Source organism: Eumetopias jubatus, unplaced genomic scaffold, assembly GCF_037043125.1.
Source record: "Eumetopias jubatus isolate StellerSeaLion01/CBP00866 unplaced genomic scaffold, mEumJub1_p1.0 scaffold_11, whole genome shotgun sequence".
Lineage (NCBI taxonomy): Eukaryota > Metazoa > Chordata > Mammalia > Carnivora > Otariidae > Eumetopias > Eumetopias jubatus.
Window position 1 is genome coordinate 122742216 of NW_028274817.1, and position 19899 is coordinate 122762114.

The following is a 19899-nucleotide window of genomic DNA, read 5'->3' on the forward strand; positions in this document are numbered from 1 at the left end:
CAGCCTGTCTGTTAGGTGACTTACACCTACCTACACGGCACACGGGGCCCCGAGGAATTCATTCTCCTTGTCAACACCGAGGGTTAGGCGGTGAGCAAGGTCACCACGGAGCTCCGTGGGTGGCAAGAAGGCAGCATGCCATCCACCTCGATGACATGCGCAGGGAGTCTCTGCTCCCATGTCCTGGGAGGAAATCACACCCCAGGAAAAAAGAACGACAAAAAACTTCCAGGGTTTTTCTCTTTCATACTTCCCCTCACGTCATTCACTGTGTTTCATTTAGGAGAAGAAGACAGAGGTAAAGCCACGCTCTGCATCTTTGTTTTCATTATTCCACGTCTATAAATAAAACATTACTCATTTTTAATGATTTTGTGTGCCTCCGGGTCCTGGTAGGGACTCAAATAATTAATACATAATGTAGCGGGTGCTAACATATTTCCCATTCTTAACAGTAACCCCAGATGGTAGTGCACCGAAACCTGAAGAGATATTTTATCCTGAATGACCAGGAGCCAGATGTCATACAAGGTGACGTCTGGTCTCCTGGGGTCTCTATAAAACTTCTTTGTTGGAGAGAAGTTTTCATAAGCTCATGGTCCAAACTCTAGCATGCCCCAGGATGCTTCTAGCCGCCGGACGCCATAAAGCTCAGAATGCAATGTCTAGGGAAACACCGAAACACTACCCGTTTGATGCCCGGGTGAGTCACCCCCAGCAAAAGCATGGTTTCGGTGGTCCTGGAGGGGTGCATGCGGAGAGCAGCTTCTGGCTTTCTCATTCATGGCCCAGCCCATCCTCAGTTGCTGCTACGGTCCCAGGGCATGGAGTGGGCAAGGAAAGATGGGGCCTAGGGGGCACAAAGGTCTCCTCCCAACAGTCCTACTGAGAGATGGCTTCAGGCACACTGGAGACAGACCCTCCCTCTGAAGGGTATCTTCACGGGTTCTTGAGAGCCTTGCAGGGGACTCTTGCCCATCCACAAGCTGGTGGTACCTTCTCTATTGGAGCCCCCCCACCTTCCTCACCCTCGGAAGATGTCTTACCAAGCTGGAGTTCAAATGGCTGCAAGCCTTCCCCTGGGCTGTTCCCGTCTAGTCACTGAGGTGGTCGGGTTGTGTATCTTTGCGGCCGCGAGTGAGCCTCTATCGGGGCCTGGAGCCTCTCACTCGGGATCAGGTGCCAGCCCCTTGTGCCCAGAGACCCACAGTCAGATCTTATCCTCTGTAAGGAGTCTCGCCAAATGCTTCTCACGGGGCCGGGGTACAGACAGGAGCGCAGCACCCTCGGGGCACGGGCAGGATGCCAGTGCCAAAGAAACCCTTTCGCAAGCCCCTCCTGTCTCCTTCCGCACCCCTGCCAGAGGGCCACCGAACCCATGGGGATCTGGGCTACCTGCATCAGAGATTCCCCTCCTCCTCACTTTATTTCTTTGCCCTTCTCCCGACGCTTTCAACCTCGTTCCTTACTACGATAAATATCCCCCCAGAACGATTTACCTTAGAAAGTACAAGGGGGACTTGAAGGCAGATGGATACAAATTCAGTTCTCACCCTGGTACTGGCTTGCTGAGTGACCTCAGAAAAGCACTTAAACTCTCTGAGCACCAGGCCTCTTTTCTGCGGGGCAGGCAGAACACTATGTTCTAGGGAAGTATATCGATTAGGGACAACCGCCCAGGGCACAATGCCTGGCACCTAAATAGACCCTTGTTGTTGGAAGACTTTAGTTTACGGAAGTGAAAATGTTTCACTTGATGGAAGTATGTAAACCACTCCGCTTTGGGGTCATGAAAAGAAGAGGCTTTGTTTTATTAATTCACGTAGGTACTTAAGGAAGTTGTTCAGTGCTGAACCTAGCTGCTGCTGTCTGACGGCCCTCTAATGGAGCTGACCACCAGAAGCATCACACGGGAACCCTCAAGCCAAAACCAGGTATGCCTTCTCACTCTGGACTCTACAGAGGAAGAGCCCGGTGGAGACACTGTTGCTGGAAAATTCTCGACTCCCACAGAACTAGGGCGCAATGCAGTCATTCAGGGATTAGCAAGCAAAGACTCATTCTCCAAGACCGAACCTAAAGACCAAGGCTTGGTCATTAGGGCCTTGAATCAAGGAACAAGCATCTCAATGCAAATCAGGCAACTGGACCAGCAACATGGCGCTCACAGAAGGGTTCTTGTCTTAGCCATATGGGGAGGAGAGGGCGTGGAGCCCCAGACTCCACTATGCAGTCTTCCTGTTGTATGATCGACAGCGACCCAGCACTACCTGCGTGTGGCTCTCTGTACATCCAGGATGAACCTGGCTGCTCTCCAGCGAGCCACCCACCACCTTTGTAAAGCCCAGAAATGCTAAACCATCTCTCATCTTGAGACCCTCCCTGGTGATCACAATGAATGTTCCCGGGCAGCAAAGAAACCCACGTGCGGAAAGCCCCCCCCCCCCCCACGCAATCCCTACGTAACAGGGACAGGCGCTGAACAAAGAAGGCAGATGGAAATTCCTGAGTTGTTTCCCGGTAGCTGCTTTTGGTCATTTATGGTTTTCAACTACCATGCACTTCTCATTGTTCAGGAGCATTGTGCGCAAATCACGCCCTGCTCTTTGACATAATGCATTCTGGGGTGTGAAGCTTTATCATTAAACCGACATGAATTCCTGGTGTATCGCCTTCCCTTAAACGGCACTGTAGTCCACTCCTGGAGGAGGGACTCCTAGGAACTGATTGCATCTGAGGTTCGACCAGAGGAGCTGAAATGGCCCTGGGGAACCGACTTGAAATACGTGCTTTTTAAATGTTATCCCTTGCACGTTAAAGATAGTGGCAGCCGACAAACATATTCAGTAGAAGTGTGCCCACAAAAGAACACCTTATGGTACCTGTTTGATCCACCCATTTCACTTAAACTATTATACAACGCTCAGATCTGTGCAATTATACGTATGCATATACGGACACATGTTATATAAAGAAAACTTTCCTCTGAAGGTTCTTAAGGGCACAAACACATCCATTTACATATATGATGCACGTGTACATGTTAATCAGTCTGTTGAAATGATATGTAATGACTTCTATTCATAGGTTTTTGAAGACCACAAACACGTTATTTGTAAGAATATATGACATAAATATGTGTATATGGAAAATAAACAGAATTCAACTTTATATATATTTCTTCAAGTTTCTTAAAAACACATACAACGAGGGGCATCTGGCTGGCTCAGTCAGTGGAACACGCAACTCTTGATCTCGGGGTTGTGAGTTCAAGCCCCATGCTGGGCACAGAGATTACTTAAGAAAACAAAAGAAAACACCCCCCTCCACACACAGACACACACCCACACACACACACACACACGCCTAGATTATCTACATACACAACATAAATGTGCATGTCTGTATGACACACACATCCCCTTGCTCTTCAGATCCTTGAAATCTTCACTATTCTCATCCCGTACAATTCACTATGTAGATTTACTCTGCGGTCTCAACGTGTTAGGTGTCACAAAGACGAGTTCAGATCCCAAAGTCATACTCAACGACGGCTTCCGGTCACAGTCAGACACTGCTGAGGCTGCTGAAGGGGTTCCAAGCAAGCTTCCCCAAAATTGATCATCTTGACACACGGATCACTTTGAGCTGAAGACAGGTACGATCCTGTGGGCTCAAGAGAAATTTTGGCCCATCCCTTAACTACCTAGAAGAGCCTAAATGGGGGAATCTTTCCAGAATGAGAGTTATTATCAGAGATAAGTCTTATCTGAGTGACCCACCCATGTGGCAGGGCAAACATCTAATTACCAAACATATTCTTATTGCCCTGTGAACTGCTCTCCTCCCCTTGGAGGCCCCCATCCCATTCCTTAGGTCGGGATGGCACACATATCTCATTTGACCTTTCTGACTTGGAACCTCTTATGTATGTGGGGTTCTTGTACCGATGAAATTACATTTGATTTTTCTCCCGTTAGTCTGTCTCATGGCAAGTTAATTCTGACACCAGCTGGAAGAATCTATGAAGGGTTGAGTAAAATTCCTTCTCCCCAACTGCCATTATGGATTTATACCCAAACTGCACAAGAAAAAACAAAACAAAATAAAAAACGTTTCTTCTTTTTCTTAATTTTTGGACCCTTTTCTTTGTTTTTCCTGTTTTTGTTGTTGTCGCTGTTGTTTGTTTTTTTGCTGGTGGTTTCCACAATATTTTTTCCTTTTTTTTTTTTTTTTTGGTACCATCATAAATGTATTTCGTTTTCACATTAGTTGTGTATTAGGGTTATGGTTTTGATTACTCACCCACAATATAAGACATTTTAAAAAGTATGTAGAGGGGCACGTGGGTGGCTCAGTTGTTAAGTGTCGGCCTTTGGCTCAGGTCACGATCCCTGGGGTCCCGGGATCGAGTCCCACATCGGGCTCCCTGCTTGGTGGGGAGCCTGCTTCTCCCTCTCCCTCTGCTGCTCCCCCTGCTTGTGCTTGCTGTCTCTAATAAATAAATAAAATCTTAAAAAAAATAAAAAGTATATTGAAAAATGTAAAAACAGTTCTGCTTGTTGCTTCTTCTGGAGGAAGCAAGACCAATTTGGGCTATGGACTCCACCCTGCTCCCTCTCAGGTGTGTGGCCTGAGGCAGCGCAGTTAACCTCTCTCAAGCTCCATTAGCTCATTTATACATAAGAATAATTACACGGCCTCCCCAGCGAGGTTGTTGACATGGTTTACAAAGCAGTGAGCATGTCCTACTCGTTGGAGGGCTGGTGGCTTTTACTACAGTTGTGATGCAATGCAAGGCCAATTTTAACCACGAACACCCAATCATCATTTCCTGTGGACTCTCCACACCTGTCTTGTATAAATATTTCCAAGGACTGGGGGTGGGGGGCCCCCTGCCTCGTGTATACACCGCCACGTGGGATCAAAGCCTTTCCAACAAGACTGTGATTTTATCAGAGCCCCTGTGCAAGGTGTGCGCTCTGTAAGGTGAGGCTGAGCCTTGACTCTGTCCACGGGGAGGCGATTAAGCACATCGGGCCCTGGGCAGCACTCCTGCGAGTCGGGGCGGGGAAGACACGGAAGGAAGGAAGATGCTGAAGTCCCCAGGCATATCCACCACGGGCTACCCCTAACAGGTCCCGGAGGGAGGGCCCTCTGCCACAGGATTTAGCCAGACCCCAAAAATCAGGAGGGAAAGAATGAAAAAGGAGAGGGACAGTGGAAGGAAGAGAGGGGGCTCTGCATACATGCAATTTCAGAGAGCTATCTACTTACATACCAATGCTACGTGTGATTTTCCTCAGGGGGGAGTGGGGAATACGTCCAAGGCCTCCCAAGCAAGGCACCCCCGAGTTCCCTCCTCCCTGGCCAGCCGTATGTGGGAAGAAAGGGAAGGAATGTGAATCCGCAGTTAGCAATGAAAATCAGGGTCCCTTCAGATGTCCAGTGTCCTCAGTGGAAGTCTCACCTGCAGACCCATCCCGAGCCTGAACACAGTGCAGACGCCAACTCCTTAGGGTGGAGTGAGGGGTCAAGGCTTTGAAAGTGCCCAGGGCTGGAGCAGACACAGTCCACCTGTACCCAGCCACGGAGAGCTCGGGTCCCTGCTGCACCCTCTCAGCATGCATGCACGCCACATGGGACCTGTAGGTCCAGACGTGAAGGAAAAGACAGGAAAAGGCAGGTCAGGGAACACAGGCACGGCACACTCAAAACTAGAGAAACAGATTCTAGTTCTCCACGGAGTTGGGTGGCCTCAGCAAGTCACAGTGATCTTGCTCACTTGCGGTCTCTCTGGAGAATATTCACGAGCAGGACACGTAACTGTTCTATAAACATGGGAGGCCTCACTGTCTGAGCTGCAGTGAGCATGTGTTTGCCAGGAAAATGTTATAAAAATGAGCTGGTGAAATTTTTTAGTTGCACAGGGAGTATGTTCTCAATTTTCTCCCTCTTGGATCCAAGTCAGAGAGTTCTTCAAACTCGGTCATGACTTCTTGGGAGTCAAGGACCATGGTCAAAGGTACTGCGTATACGGGCCAGAACTTCTGAATGTCCAAACCTACTTTCCTGCTTCATTAGGCTGCTGGATTCCAACGTATGACTCCAGTATGTGTGCGTATGTATGTACGGAAGCATGGAGGGGTGCGTGGATGGAGGGATGGATGGAGGGAGGGAGGGATGGAGGGATGGATGCATAAGTAGACACCCGGAGACATACTTCCATCATAGGAGGTGCTACTGGCCTCTACCAGCTAGAGACTAGGGATGCTGTTAACCATCGCACAGTGCACAGGACAGCCCCCACCACACAGCATTACTGTGTTAGTCTGCCACGGCCACCATAACAAATTACTAGAAAGCTAGAAGTCCAAGATCCAAGCGTGGGCAGGACTGGTTTTTCCTGAGGCCTCCTCTCTCCTGGGCATGAAGATGCCAGCTCTGCCCTGTGTCCTCAGGTGGTCGTCCCCTGCATGGGTCTGTGTCCTCATCTCCTCTTCTTATAAGGACACCCATCGGATCGGATCAGGGCCCGTTCCTCATTATTCACTTTGTTCCCTCTTTAAAGACTCCATCTCCAAATGCTGCCACATTCTGAGGTTCTGGGGATTGGGGCTCCCAGTCCATAAATTTTGGGAAACATAACTCAGTCCATGTCAGTTTTCCTGCCCAAACAATCAACAGTGTGGACGGAAAACCCTGGACTAGAGGTATGTGGGTGGGACTTCTGCACTTACTTTTTGCATCTCTACCCACATGCCGAGGCCCCTGGAGTCACCCGTGAAGTCTCCTTGGACGGTATGTCGTTCCACGGTGAGGCATCATGCTTATGCCCATGTTGGAGGGAAGACTGACCCACGTGGACACCGAGGTATGGAGATCTACAGAGTAACCTGCCCTTCCAGTCCCCAGAGGCACGTCTGGGTGATCACTGACAGCGACACGCACTTCAGTCATCCGTCCCCAACCACACCCTCCCCTTGCTTGAAAGGCCAGGACAGATGGCTCCTATCGCCACTTGGCTACCCTGCGGAGACTGTCGGCTCAGTCATAACCCGCAAGCTACCTGCACGTTACACTGGGGGGCAGCTAAGGGGAGGCTACCTTGTTGAGACTGTCGGCTCAGTCATAACCTACCTGTGGCCAAGAGTCTCCTATGAGCCTGCGGCTGAGGGGTTCCTGGGCACTCAAGGCTTTCAGTGTGAATCTAGTACAGTCCCAGGCCTGCTAAGGACGACCTGGTCACTCCAGGCAGGAGAGAAGTCACCAAGGGTGTGTGTTATCAAACCTCAAAATAACTCAATTGCAAAACACTCTATAATGGACTGAATGTTTGGCCCCCGCCCCCGGCCTCCTGACAAAATTCATAGGTCAAAGCCCTAATCCCCAATGGGATGGTGTTTGGAGGTAAGGCATTTGGGAGCATGTTTCTGACACCACTTCCTATTTGTGGATTCTCCCACACCACGAAGCGACGCTCCAACAGCAGTTGAGTGTCCTACAGTTCAACTCAACACGTGTCAGGTCCCACAGGTGAAGGACTCAGTCTACAACCCTGCTCCTCCCACCATCGGATGCCAACTGCAGGTTCAGCTGGTCACCTGTGCTCCTGACCAAGCTGCTATGGATCAGAGTTTCCCACCACTCCCTCGTGGGTTCCAGCAATTTGCTAGAGTGGCTCACAGAGCTCAAACAGTTTACTTACGGTTCACGGGACATGACAAAGGATACAGAGCAACATCCACAGGAAACAGATACAGAGGGCAAGGTACAGGGAACAGGCGTGAAGCTTTCGGGCAATATTCTCCAGGCACCTCCAACTGCTCACCAGCCTACAAGCTCTCTGAACCCCATCCTTTTTGCTTTTTTTTATGGAGGCTTTATCACAGAGGCATGATTGATTAAATCATTGACCCCTGAGGCCTGATTCAACCTCCAGACCTCTCCTCTCCCCAGATCAGGGGTGGGACTGGATGTTACAACCCTCTAATCACATGGTTGACGATGTGCCACCATCTTTACTTGATGCCTATGTACATATCCATAAGGAATGTAAGTATAACGCCCACGTATGACATATAATAAAGCACAAATATATGTATGCGCACACACACATGGAAAGATACGCACGCTTTGATGTGCGCCCTCCACCCCTCCACCGAGACGCCTGAAGCCGCTCCCCTGCAAGTTCTCCAGCTAAAGGTATGTTGAGCCGTGCAAGGAATGCTTGCCGTTGGAGAGCACACCGTGGGCTCTCCAAACTCCCCACAAAGCCTGACTACTTCAACCAGCAGTGACCTCGAGCATCCCTCGGGGCTTGCCTGAACACATCTCTTTGAGACCCAGCCCTGGCCACCAGCTGCTCCCGGGGTCTGCACAGGGAACCCACGGGAAGGGCACCGTGCTTTAGCCTCACACTCCAGGGGACCAGGTCGGAGCTAGGGAAGAAAATGAGAGCTGCTCAGGCTGAACTGCAGAGCTGGGTCTGCACCCAAAGATGACTTGGGCAGTAAGCAGCCTTCCAAATACAACACAGAAAGCAAACACGTGCACGGAAGAACCAACGCAACAAGATAAAGAAGCTGAAATAAGCTAAGGCATATATATCTTTTCGTTTTACGAAGAAAGGCACGTTTTGAGTTTATTCATTGTGTGGGAAACGATCCTGCTTTTAAATGTGCACAATCCGTCCTGAACGTGTTTATGATACCACCATACTAGAGTTGACTGGATCGTCTGCTGCATTTTAAAGTTGTCAGGAGGGGCACCTCGGTGGCTCAGCTGGTTAAGGGTCTGCCTTAGCGGGGAGACTGCTTCTCCCTCTCCCTCTGCCTGACACTCCCCTGCTTATATACACTCTCTGTCAAATAAATAAATAAAAATCTTTTAAAAAAAATAAAGTTGTCAGGAAAAGCGAGCCATCATCCCACGGGGAACGTACAATCTTGCAAAAATAAATTGTAATTCGTGGGAGGAAATCCATCCTGCCTCTCCACAGAAGCTCTGACTGTTTGGAGAATTAACAAAAGTTAAAGTGCATCTGGTTACTTGCATAGAAACCACTTCAACTGTGAACACATTTTCAGTTTTTTCCCATCTAGCTTATGACAAAAAAGCATGACGGTTCTCACAGTTTGGTTTGCTTTTGTTTTTACAAAATAAAGAGGTGTCTCCGATCGTATGCAGGAGATGTTTCCAAAGAGTGTGGAAAACAAGGCTTAAAGAAAAAAAAATGATTCGGCCCATGTTTTTACGTCTGTGGAGAGGGTAAGTCCACAGGACTCCCCAGTGCATCTCTTCTGCAATTGCAACAAGGTTTTGCCAGCTCAGAGGAGGGAGAGGATAAACTCTCAGCTGGTATTTTGGTTCCTGTAAGTGACCCAACTGGATTCTCTGCCAAGAGCCATGCCCAGAGCCACAGTGTTGGCTGGAACAGGGCAAGGGAGACAGACTCCAAATTTCTCTATCCCCGGTTGTGTGTCACCTTCGTCACCTGCATTTACGAGTTGGCTTATTTTTGCGGCATATCTGTCGAAATCCAGACAACTCCTGAAGCTCCTTGTAAGGAGCCAACTATCCCTGACACAGAGATCCGCCATATAGCTTCTAGGTTATTCCCTGCCGTTCTGAATTCTTAAGTCTTGGCCCTGGAGGCTTTTTCTCCTCTTATCTAAGGAATCAACAGAACGGCAATGTTACAATAGGAGAGGAAAACATCCCCAGTGGTTTCTAGAGTCTGTAGAAAATCTGGGAAGGAGAGTTCTACAGGCTCCAGGAAGTGAGCACTGGCATACTGTAGGCATTAAAAAAAAAAAAAAAAAGTTGGAGTCCCAACACCTAGGTAGCTCAGGTGACTTTATTTAAAAATAAGAGTCTTCACCCAGGTAACTGGATTCAAGCTTGGGCATTAGGGTAGGGGGTAATTCGTGATAACTGGGGTCCTCACAAAGAGAAGAAACTTGGATGCAGAAATAGACCCACAGAGAGGAGATGATACAAAGAAATGAGCTAAGAAGGCCATGCCCAAGCCAAGGAGAGAGGCCTGGAACGACGCTGTCCTCACAGCCTTCGGGAGGCGTGCATCCTGCTGCTGACACGTTGTTCTGCAAATTCTGGCTTTTCCAGAACCGTTCCGGAACACATGTGTGGTTCAAGCCACCCAGCCCGTGCAACTTCGTTACAGCAGCCTAGCACGCTGCGTTCACAGTACCGTCTCTAAGCGGCTGAGGAACTGCCTTCTCGGAGGTCCACTGTCCCCAGAAAGAAATCATGCTTAGACTCTCTCCTAGCGAGGGCTCTAAAAAGACATTCATTCACTGACCACGTACTATTTGCTGATACTAAGAGCTTGACCTGCGTTGCCTCCTTTAACGCCCACATTCCACACACAAAGAAACTGAGGCACAGAGGTTCCCGCTTGCTGAATCAAAGCTGCCCCAGTGCAGTTTTTTTCATTTCCTCAGAAATACACCGTCGTCTTTTAAAGCGTCTGGAACTTTCTAACGTCTGCTTCTTTATAAAGAGCTGCTATCCTTATGCGTATAAACGTGCACATGCAACACCAAGCAGCACTAAACAGAAACAGACTCAAAAAGGTGTTGAGAGTGGCAAAAAAAGAAAAAATTCTTTCCAGGTTGCATTCGGAAAGAGTGGAGAAGAAAATTCTTTCTTGGGTTGCATTCGGAAAGAGTGGAAAAGGAAAGGAAGTGAGCGAGGAAGGCCGAGGAGGCGGCAAGGCGCGTCAACAGTTCGGCGCGGGCCCTGTGCTATCAGCTCCATCGGTCGGGGTCGCTTGGGGAGGACGCGCCGGCCCGGGACCCCGCCCGCGACCGGCAGGCGCGGGGGCGGCCGAGCCTCAGCCCCGCTCGGCCCTGCGCATGCGCCCGAGGAGCCCCGCGGGGCGGCGGGCGCGCGAAACCGAAAGGGGGCCCCGCGAGGGTCCCGGGACGGCCGCTCGGGACGACTGCAGAGCCGGGCCCCTTGGGCGCCCCCCCGCCCCCGAACAGCCGCACGCGCCGGCCCTCCAGGCTCGCCCTCCTTCCCCACGCCCTCTGCAAACTCAAGTCCTGCATCCGCCCCCCAGACCGGGAACGAGGCTCTGCGCGGCCCCGTTGGCCGGCGTGCACGCGGGCAAACTCGGGCCTGTACGTGGTGCACCCCGACCCCGCGGCGCCGGCTGAGCGGACCGTCCAAAACGCGCCCGCGCGCGCGGGACACGGAGAGCGGAGCGCGCGCGCGCGCGGCTCGGGGGCGCGCATCCCACCACGCTCCAGAGACGCCAGAGGCGCGCGTACGCAGTACGGCTCGGGACGCGCAGCGGGGCCCCCAGCGCGCGTGCACGGGAGCGGCTCCGGGCGCGGCAGCGCGGAGGCTCGGGGTGCGCGTGCGCAGAGCGCCGGGGGGGGGAGGGGCTGGCGCGCAGCCCCAGAGCGCGCGTGCGCCGCCCGGCGGGCGCGCGCACCTCCCTCCGCCCCCACCTGGCCGTAACGGCGGCACAATGGCGGCTTCCGTACCCCCGCCACGGCCCGTCACCCACCTGCTCTTTGACATGGACGGCCTGCTTCTTGGTGGGTAGTCTGCGGCCGCCACCCGCGAGGGCTGTCCGGGGTGGGCGCGGGCGAGGGCTGGGGGCGGGGGGGGTGGGGTGGCGCAGACTCTAGACCCCGAGGTCGAGCCCGGGACCCCGGGGTGGGCGGCGGGGGCGGCGGGGGCCCCGTCAGGCCGGCCGCGCGCGGGGCTCTGGCGTCGACGCCGCCCGGGGCACTACTTCCGGTGGCCGCGCCGCGCGTGGGGACGGAGTGCGTGGGGGGGGCGGCGCGCGTGGGGGCGGTGCTCGGGGACCACCCTGCGGGCGGGAGGCTTCCTTCCCGCGGCGGGTGCCGGCAGCGCGGCCCGGCCTCAGTTTCCCCGCGGGCACGCCAGCCCAGCGGGTCCCAGCCGGCCTGCCCCGGGGCCGTCGCCGCGGGCGCCGGGGTGCACGCACCTTGCTGGAAGCATCCTGCAGGGCAGGGGGTCCTCCACCCGCCGTTTGGGGGGACTTCTGCAGGCGGTGGGGGTGACCTCGCCGGAGGGGGCTGTTGCTGGCGTCCCGGGGCGCGCTGTGGGTGCACAGGACCGCCTCACGGCACGGCACATCATCCAGCCTCGGGTGTCTGTACTGCGGAGGCGGAGGAGCCCTGGTCAGAGCCCTGGCTGCCCGCAGGGACCTGCAGCTCAGGCTTCACCTGGGGAGGGGCTTGGCAGGGCAGAGCGCGGGGCCGCACCCGACACTCGCCCAGTCGGCCCAGCGCAGTCTGCATTTTGGACCCGGGTGCACGGAAGTTCGAGAAGCTACCCCGTGCTGTTGATTGGAAGGACTGTGAGTCCTCTTGCGTGCTCTCGGACAGCCCGATTGATAGCCGATGGTCGGAGGCTGGAAGGTCACCGGCCAAGAAAAGTTCAAATAGAATACCAAGAAGAAAACGCTCAGTGCATCAATCAGGAGAGAAGTAAAGCCTCCACATCCTGTTTCATAACACCATTAGGTCTGACCTCATAACCTCCAGCAGCCCTCCTTGCACTGTAAAAATCCCCCATTACTTTTTGTAGACTCATGACCTGCTGGAGATGTTCACACATGATCTCTTCCTGTCCTAAGACCCTGCAGAGTAGGAGGGAATAGTTGCATTCGCTACTAAAAACAAACACTGCAACTCAGAGAGCTTGAGTCACTTGTCCAAGGTCGCACAGCAAAGAAGGAACAAAGCCGAGGAAGGAGTCCAGATCGATCTGATTCTAAATATAAGCGATGTGTTCATCTTCCCGGGTCATTGTGACCTTGCCCCCCTGCCAATCATATTGCTGGGTGGTTCTGTGGGAATAAGACTGATTTTTTTTTTTTTTTATTAAGGCACACCAAAAATAGTCACTTTACGAACCCAGAGATAGAAACGGATGAATTCCTAAGGAAGAAAAAATAAATAAATAAATAAATCCCCATAGAGGTCACTAATTGCAGAGAAGAGTGTATGCAGCTCCTAAATCACGGAATAACTCAGTTTCAGAAACCTCCTGGGATTCATAAGTATACTTTGTAGACATGAATTTTCCTGCTCAGGTGGTCAAGAAGTTAAAACTGTCAAATTCCTTACTCTCAAATGGAAGGTCTGAAAACCTGTTGTGGGTGTTTCATGAATATTAATGCAACCGAGATGTCTCGTTAAAATTAAATTTATTAAACTTCTAAATGAGCTGGCTGCTTACTTCTGGCTCCAGATTCAAACACAGCTGTTCCCTGAAGCCGTGAACGTAGTGTCTGTGACCACGGTACCTGCAGGGGCAGCGATTAACTTAACCAAGGGCTCCACTCACTGGTTCAGGCCCCTTAACGGGCTAGCCCCTGGCAATGTGACCCAATCCTTTGAGCTCGTTAGAGAACCAAGAATTAGTGCCATGTGGGAAGATTTTCTCCCTATTTCCTGCCCCTTTTTCTCCTCCCTGCTTTGAGTCTTCTTTGAGGTAGTAAGGCTTTGCGGGACTGTCTCAGAAATCCATTTACTCCATTCTTTTACAAAATGTCTTGTATAAAACACCGCTGTCCAGAATATACTGCCTTATCTCGTTCCGTCTAGCCAGTTACCCCTGCTCTAGTTCTTCAGCTCCTGACTTCATCCCGAGTGTCTGTTGTTTGCATAACCCTCTACCATCAGTTCATAATGAGTCCTTTTGCAGTAGGCCTGCTTTGTAGAACTGTGAATGCGTTTTCCCTGGAAGTTCCGTACCTGCAGGGGCAGCGATTAACTTAACCAAGGGCTCCACTCACTGGTTCAGGCCCCTTAACGGGCTAGCCCCTGGCAATGTGACCCAATCCTTTGAGCTCGTTAGAGAACCAAGAATTAGTGCCATGTGGGAAGATTTTCTCCCTATTTCCTGCCCCTTTTTCTCCTCCCTGCTTTGAGTCTTCTTTGAGGTAGTAAGGCTTTGCGGGACTGTCTCAGAAATTCATTTACTCCATTCTTTTACAAAATGTCTTGTATAAAACACCGCTGTCCAGAATATACTGCCTTATCTTGTTCCGTCTAGCCAGTTACCCCTGCTCTAGTTCTTCAGCTCCTGACTTCATCCCGAGTGTCTGTTGTTTGCATAACCCTCTACCATCAGTTCATAATGAGTCCTTTTGCAGTAGGCCTGCTTTGTAGAACTGTGAATGCGTTTTCCCTGGAAGTTCCATTTGCCAGTGTAGCCCCCAGGACTGGGGTTCTCAGGGAAATGAAACCAGAAACAGTTAGTTTCGTGGGGAATGCTTATATTCTGGAGAAGCCTGTTTAATCAGAGGAGAATGAGGAGGTAAATGGAGATTTTTGTAGAAATGTTGACAATGCCAGGGCACTTTCCAGTACATTTGAAATAGGAAAGGCGTTTTCGGATTCTGTTTTTTGTTGACACAAGGCAACAATCAACCATGATCCAGGTAATGATTTTGGTTCTCAGATGCCATTTAGAAAAGGAGGAAAGGGAACCGAGGTTGTTTATGAACCAGGACAAGATTTCGAAGGAAGAAGATGACAGGTATTCAACAGTTATCTAGGCTTCCGGATAGGGAACATTATCTAGTTGGTAAATGACTGAAATTAGGAGTACAAGGGGTGGGCCCCTTCTCTGTAAAAGACAAGAAGTTTGTTCCACGGAGCACTGCTGTCTTGAAGTAAGACTGCATGAAACGTTGCACAGCAATACTAAAGAAGGAAAAAGGTACAGATGAAATGAGCTTGAATGGTCTTATGTTTTCCTGTCTGAACATATCCAAAATACTGTTACTCGACACATCAATGCAAAAATCCCCCAGTCTGAACATACCCAGAATCCAATATGCAAAATACTCCCCCAGATCTATTACATTCATTTTTGAGACCTAGTCTCTGAAATCTGTGTGTATTTTACACTTACAAGCATATCTCAGCTCAAAGTAGCCACATTTCAAGTGTTTCTCAGCCGCGTTGGGTGAATGCCTGTCGTATTGGACGGTCCCATGCGGGGCTTTAGGAAGCAACCCATGATGTCTCCTACTGATAGCGGGGCCAGGCGGAGAGTGGATGTTAAGAATATTCAGAACGTTGGACTATGTAAAATGTAGTGCACAGGAAATGTATTTTCTAGGCGTCTGATAGTGATTAACATCCATTAAAAATTAGCAAAGAGAAACAAGCTTATGTTTACATTCTTAAAAATCCGAAAATAACAAGAGAGACATCTGTGCAAGGACATGATAAGAAGATTTGCACTGTTGATTATAATTTACCACGTCTCCGTCAATGCACACAGTTCCAGGATTTCAGCGGCTGACGTGTGGCTTCTCCTTTGCGTAGTAGAGCAGATGACCTGTGCGGGACGTCTTTGTGCTCCCTCAGTTCCCGACCTGAAGGTCCCTGTGTGTTTGGGGCCCCGGACAGCCTGTAAGCTCCAGGGAGGGACAGGGCCCTTGTGGCTCCCACTGAGCTCAGAAACCGGCTGCTTGACTGGCCCGCATCACCGCCATGCCCAGTCTGTGGTCAGAATCCATGTCACTCTGTGGTTCTCCTGTTCACCTCGCCTAGGCTAATTTCTTCCCGCACTGGAGCATCCGTGGAGCGGATGACGACAACGGAATTTCCTTCTACAATGTTAGTGCATGCTCCAGATTAATTTTCGTAGGAACCAAAACACAGTGTCTTCTGACCCCCCCACGTGATATGTATGAGATTTTTTTTAAAGTGGAGACAAGGAGCTTTTCAGTGTATCCGTTGGTTTTTCTCTTTTATCCTGTCGACACACTTCCAGGGTCCTGGCAGCTCCTCAGGAAGGTAGAGCAGAATAAAGGATTGTTGAGGTGCCTCTGTATGCGATTCTTGATAGATTCTCGTCTGCCCTGAGAGCTTGCTGAGATCCCCCTGGGTGCGGGAGATAATCACCGCGTGCATGCTCTGCATTCTGGAAACTCCCTTCCTTGTGTGCCCTGGGGTCTGGTGCTGGATTCCAGGGGCTGCTATTCACATTCTTTCTGCCCTGCTCCCCTGGGAGCTAACAGCACGTGCTGGGGTTTTAGTGCAGCTTGCTAGGTGAAACTTAATTAAGTTCCTTCCACCTCTGCAAAGAAGTGTGCCGAAATTTGGAGGCCAGTCGGAGGCCTGGCGGTGGAGGAGAGCCCACACCCGAGGCGGCCCTGACTCCCGACTTTCTCAGTCTGGAGTAAGATGCTGGTGGGGGCCCCGGGCAAGGACCCTCCCGGAAGAAGGGACTCTGTTTTATGTTGTAGACCACTCCTCAGGAACAGTGGACTGAAGCTGGTAAACTCTGTTCCCTTTGGGGATGCTTTCTAGTAGACCTGAACTGGGCCCCCCTCAAGTTTGGTCTCGTAGTTGGTGGTCACTTGACGAGTGGTCACCACAGCTGCTCCTCTTTCGAGAATAATTGAGATAGCCACATGGCAGAATGGTGCTGAGAAACGAGAGCTTTGTCCGGCTGGCAGGATGACTGACCTCTTCAGCAGATCCCTGTCAGTGCAGGCGTGGGATGCCCTTTCCTTGCTTTTTCTCCTACATTCCTTCACCTCACACCTTTGTTGGACACCCTAGATTCACAAATGCTGTCGTCATAGGACACCCACCTTCCTCTTACTTTCTCATGATCCAGTTTTTACTTTGTTCCTCCTTTCTTCTGGAAAGGCAGTGCATTGAGGACTCTTTGGTCTGTTTTTGTCTTTCTGATTACGTGCCTTTTACTCTGATTCTTTTTTTTTTTTTAACTACTGTGATTTACATTATGCTCTGTCATTGTCCAGGGGTAGGTGCAGATTTAAACCCTCATAAAAAAGCAAGGGAAATGATGCCCCCAAGAAGTATCCACTAAAAGCGCTCATTACATAGATGCCCAGATGATGCGTCACACCTTGGGGTGAAGTATTTGAAAAGGGATTCAGACACAGCCCATAGCCGGAAAATAGAATGTCGTTCCAGAGTGGATTACGTTTGAAAATAAATTTCCTACTGACAAGTGTACGTGTGTACCAGTGACTAGTAAGTAGAGCATTTGATCTATGGAAACCTTCACTTAATTGTGTTAAAATGGGTGGGGGCAGTCGTGGCTGTCCTGTGCAGATAGTTGTGGCTAAAACTGGCTCTAGGGCATGCATGGAGAATTTGCTTGAGAACAGAGTAGTTGTAACGCACGTCATTTCTGCGCAAGAAGCTTTGTCCCCCTTGGCTTTGTAGAGGTGGCCTACCATTCTAGCACACCTTAGCGTACCTTCTGAGCCTTTGGCAGGCACCTCAGTCCCTCCCTTTATGCTCTGGCTCTCTCACATCCTTCCCTGTGATGTCTACAGTCAAGAGCTAAGTGTCAGTGGGAAGAGTATCTGCCCGGAGAGGGGCCCCTGTCTGGGAGGAGGATGGTCACCTCCACACACCCTTGCCTGGCGGACAGTCTGTGCTTCTGCTTGGGCTACTGGGCTGGACAGTTGGTGGCCATTGACTCTCCTCTCCTGGGCCTAGGAGCGAGATCAAGGTATATTCCCCTTTGTGATCAGGGATGCTCTACTTAAAAATCTTGCAGATCGTGTGGCTAGATGGGGAGAGATCCAGAAGCAAACCAAAGTGTGTGCAACCCCCAGTAGACTGTCCTGTCTCTACACGAAATGAGAACAAGACCAGAATCCTAGTTTGCACATCTGAGCTAATTTGAGGTGTTGGGGACGAAAACCAAACTAAGCGGCAGGCTTCCCTCCCTTTCATGTCCTGAAATCCCAACTGCACGGGGTGTCCTCGATGAGACCTGTCGACCTCTCTGCTGTCCGGACCGGCACCGTCCATCCCGCAGAACTGCCTGCCATGTGGGAATGTTCTCTGTCTGCGCTGCGGACAGGAACCACACGTACTCCCTGCGTCCGTAGAATGTGACTAGTGTAGCTGAGAAACAGAATTGTTCCTTTTACTCCATTGTACTTACGTTTCAGTAGCCTCCTGTGGCTGGTGGTCACTGTGGTGGACCGCTCAGCTGCAGAAGTGTGCATTTGCTCACCCTTGTCTGTTCGGAAACTGTGTGGTGGCCAGGTGCGTGCTGTATGGGATTCAGAACAAGTCTCTTCGCCTCAGAGTCCAGATGGGACATAAACCATGGTGAGTGAAATCTGTGCATAACTTGCTAATGAACACGGCAAGGGCATGATAGGGACAGAGCCGTGCTGTGAACAGGAAGCGCCCGGAGGATGTTTGTCAAGTACAGAAGGGGGCAAAAAAGACAAATGGGCATTCCATACCAGGAGAAGAAATGGCTGAGCGATGCACATGTTTCCTGAAGCAGAGAGACAGTATTTTTATCAAGCACGGGGTTTGAGTTAAAAAAAAAAAAAAAAAAAAGGATCCTCAGTAATGATTGTACTGGGACGTGGAAGCGAGGATGGCCTCTTGGTCCAGCCGAAAATGCTCTAGTATTTTCCAAACGGGGTTCCTCATGGTAGCTATGTCCCTTTATCCTGTTTCAAATCAGAGCAATTCCCCCATCCCCGAATCGCATAACCTTTGTTTTCCTCCACGATGGTGACTTTTGGAAGAGTCCAGGCCGGTTACGTTATGGAATGTTCTACATTTGTTCGGGATTTGGGATTTGTCTGGTTGTTTCCACCTGGTGTCTCCTTACCCGTTCCTCTATCCCCTCTGTCTCCTCTAACCTGGAAACGATGCCCGGTGAGCAGCTGGTCTCAGCTGTTTCCGCAAGAACGTGCTACGGCACCCTGTTGCCTTTTTGGGGACATGGTTGCATGTGGTCCGTTCTGTCGCCCTAGTCCCAGCCTGCTGACAGTCTTGTCCTCAGAAGCGTTGTGGAACCCACTGTCATCCTGCACGGTGGCACGTGGGGCATTTTGGGGAGAAGTGTGGAGCCCGAGAGAGCGGGAATAGGCAGTGGCCGTGGTGCCCATGTGTCTTGAAGGCACAGAGGCACAGAGACAGGGGCCGGGTGTGGCTTCGGGGAATGTGGAGGCCTTGCTGGCACCACACACCCTGAAGAGAGGGTGTTTGTGGGAACCTAGCGTCGGTTTGTCCGTGTGCGCACGTGTGCAGCCCGCCGAGCATACTGCCACTTCCATCTCATTCCGATCACAGGCCGTGATCTCTCCCGGTCCAAGGGCGTTCACACCTCTGGCATCGGACTCCTTGGAAACCAGGGACAGATAGAAAGCAAATACGGTTGTCTACACTTTGTCCACTTTGGAAGGGTTAACTCTGTTTTTCTTATTTTGGCTGTGTAGGCGAGTGTCCATATTTTTTCGAGAAGCGTGCAGAGGTATAAAGGAATGAAGTGTCATGGTGTCTGCAGATTGTAAGATTTGGTTGCACAGAGGCCTGGGTTGTATGGGTCTTTCCTGTACTACTTGGGACTTTTCCAGGCAGTAGAAAGCTATGAAGAAGGAACAGGATGATTAAGCCTTTGGCACGTAGCACGAGAAAACAAAACCAAATACAAACGAATAGGCCGTAGTCGGTAGATTCTGCTTAAAAAGACAAGGACGTAAAAAGACGTCGTTAACAACATTCACGTTAGAAGTATGACGTGAGAGCTCCAGAACCCTCAGCTCCTTGGACACTTGAGGCGGCATTCCCAGATGTCGTGGGACAGCGGGAAACATTCGGAGAAGATGCGATCCCCTTCCCGTCCGGGCCGGCCTTTTCCTTTCCCTGTCGTCACGGTGCAGTGGGAGCTGGCCCGGGGATTTGCAAAGCAAGTCTGTGCACATGCCGGATTTTCTTGTGGTAGTGCGTTACATAGAAGCTGACATTTTGTCAGGAGGTCACCCGCAAAAAACAGGGATAAAGGCTTCCTCGGTTCCTTCAGAAAGTGGCCACCCACCGTCCTCCGCATTCACGTGGTGCGCTGGTTCGACCAGGC

The 19899-nt window shown here is 51.0% G+C and overlaps 2 protein-coding genes across 7 annotated transcripts in view; one reads left to right on the forward strand and one right to left on the reverse strand.

The window, feature by feature from the left end:
• STS (steroid sulfatase) overlaps window positions 1-11623 on the reverse strand; it is a 159417-nt gene extending 147794 nt beyond the window's left edge. Inside the window, exon 1 of the mRNA XM_028114963.2 lies at window positions 11540-11623. The gene's annotated coding sequence lies outside the window, so the exon portion shown is untranslated. The remainder of the gene's footprint in view (window positions 1-11539) is intronic.
• Window positions 11446-19899, forward strand: part of PUDP (pseudouridine 5'-phosphatase) — a 368457-nt gene continuing 360003 nt past the window's right edge. For all 6 annotated transcript variants that reach the window (XR_015769493.1, XR_015769494.1, XR_015769495.1 and 3 more), the window contains exon 1: window positions 11446-11570. Coding sequence is in view for 3 of the 6 variants with exons in the window: in XM_088028888.1 (XP_087885014.1) it covers window positions 11501-11570 (70 nt within the window). In the remaining 3 variants the exon portion in view is untranslated. The remainder of the gene's footprint in view (window positions 11571-19899) is intronic.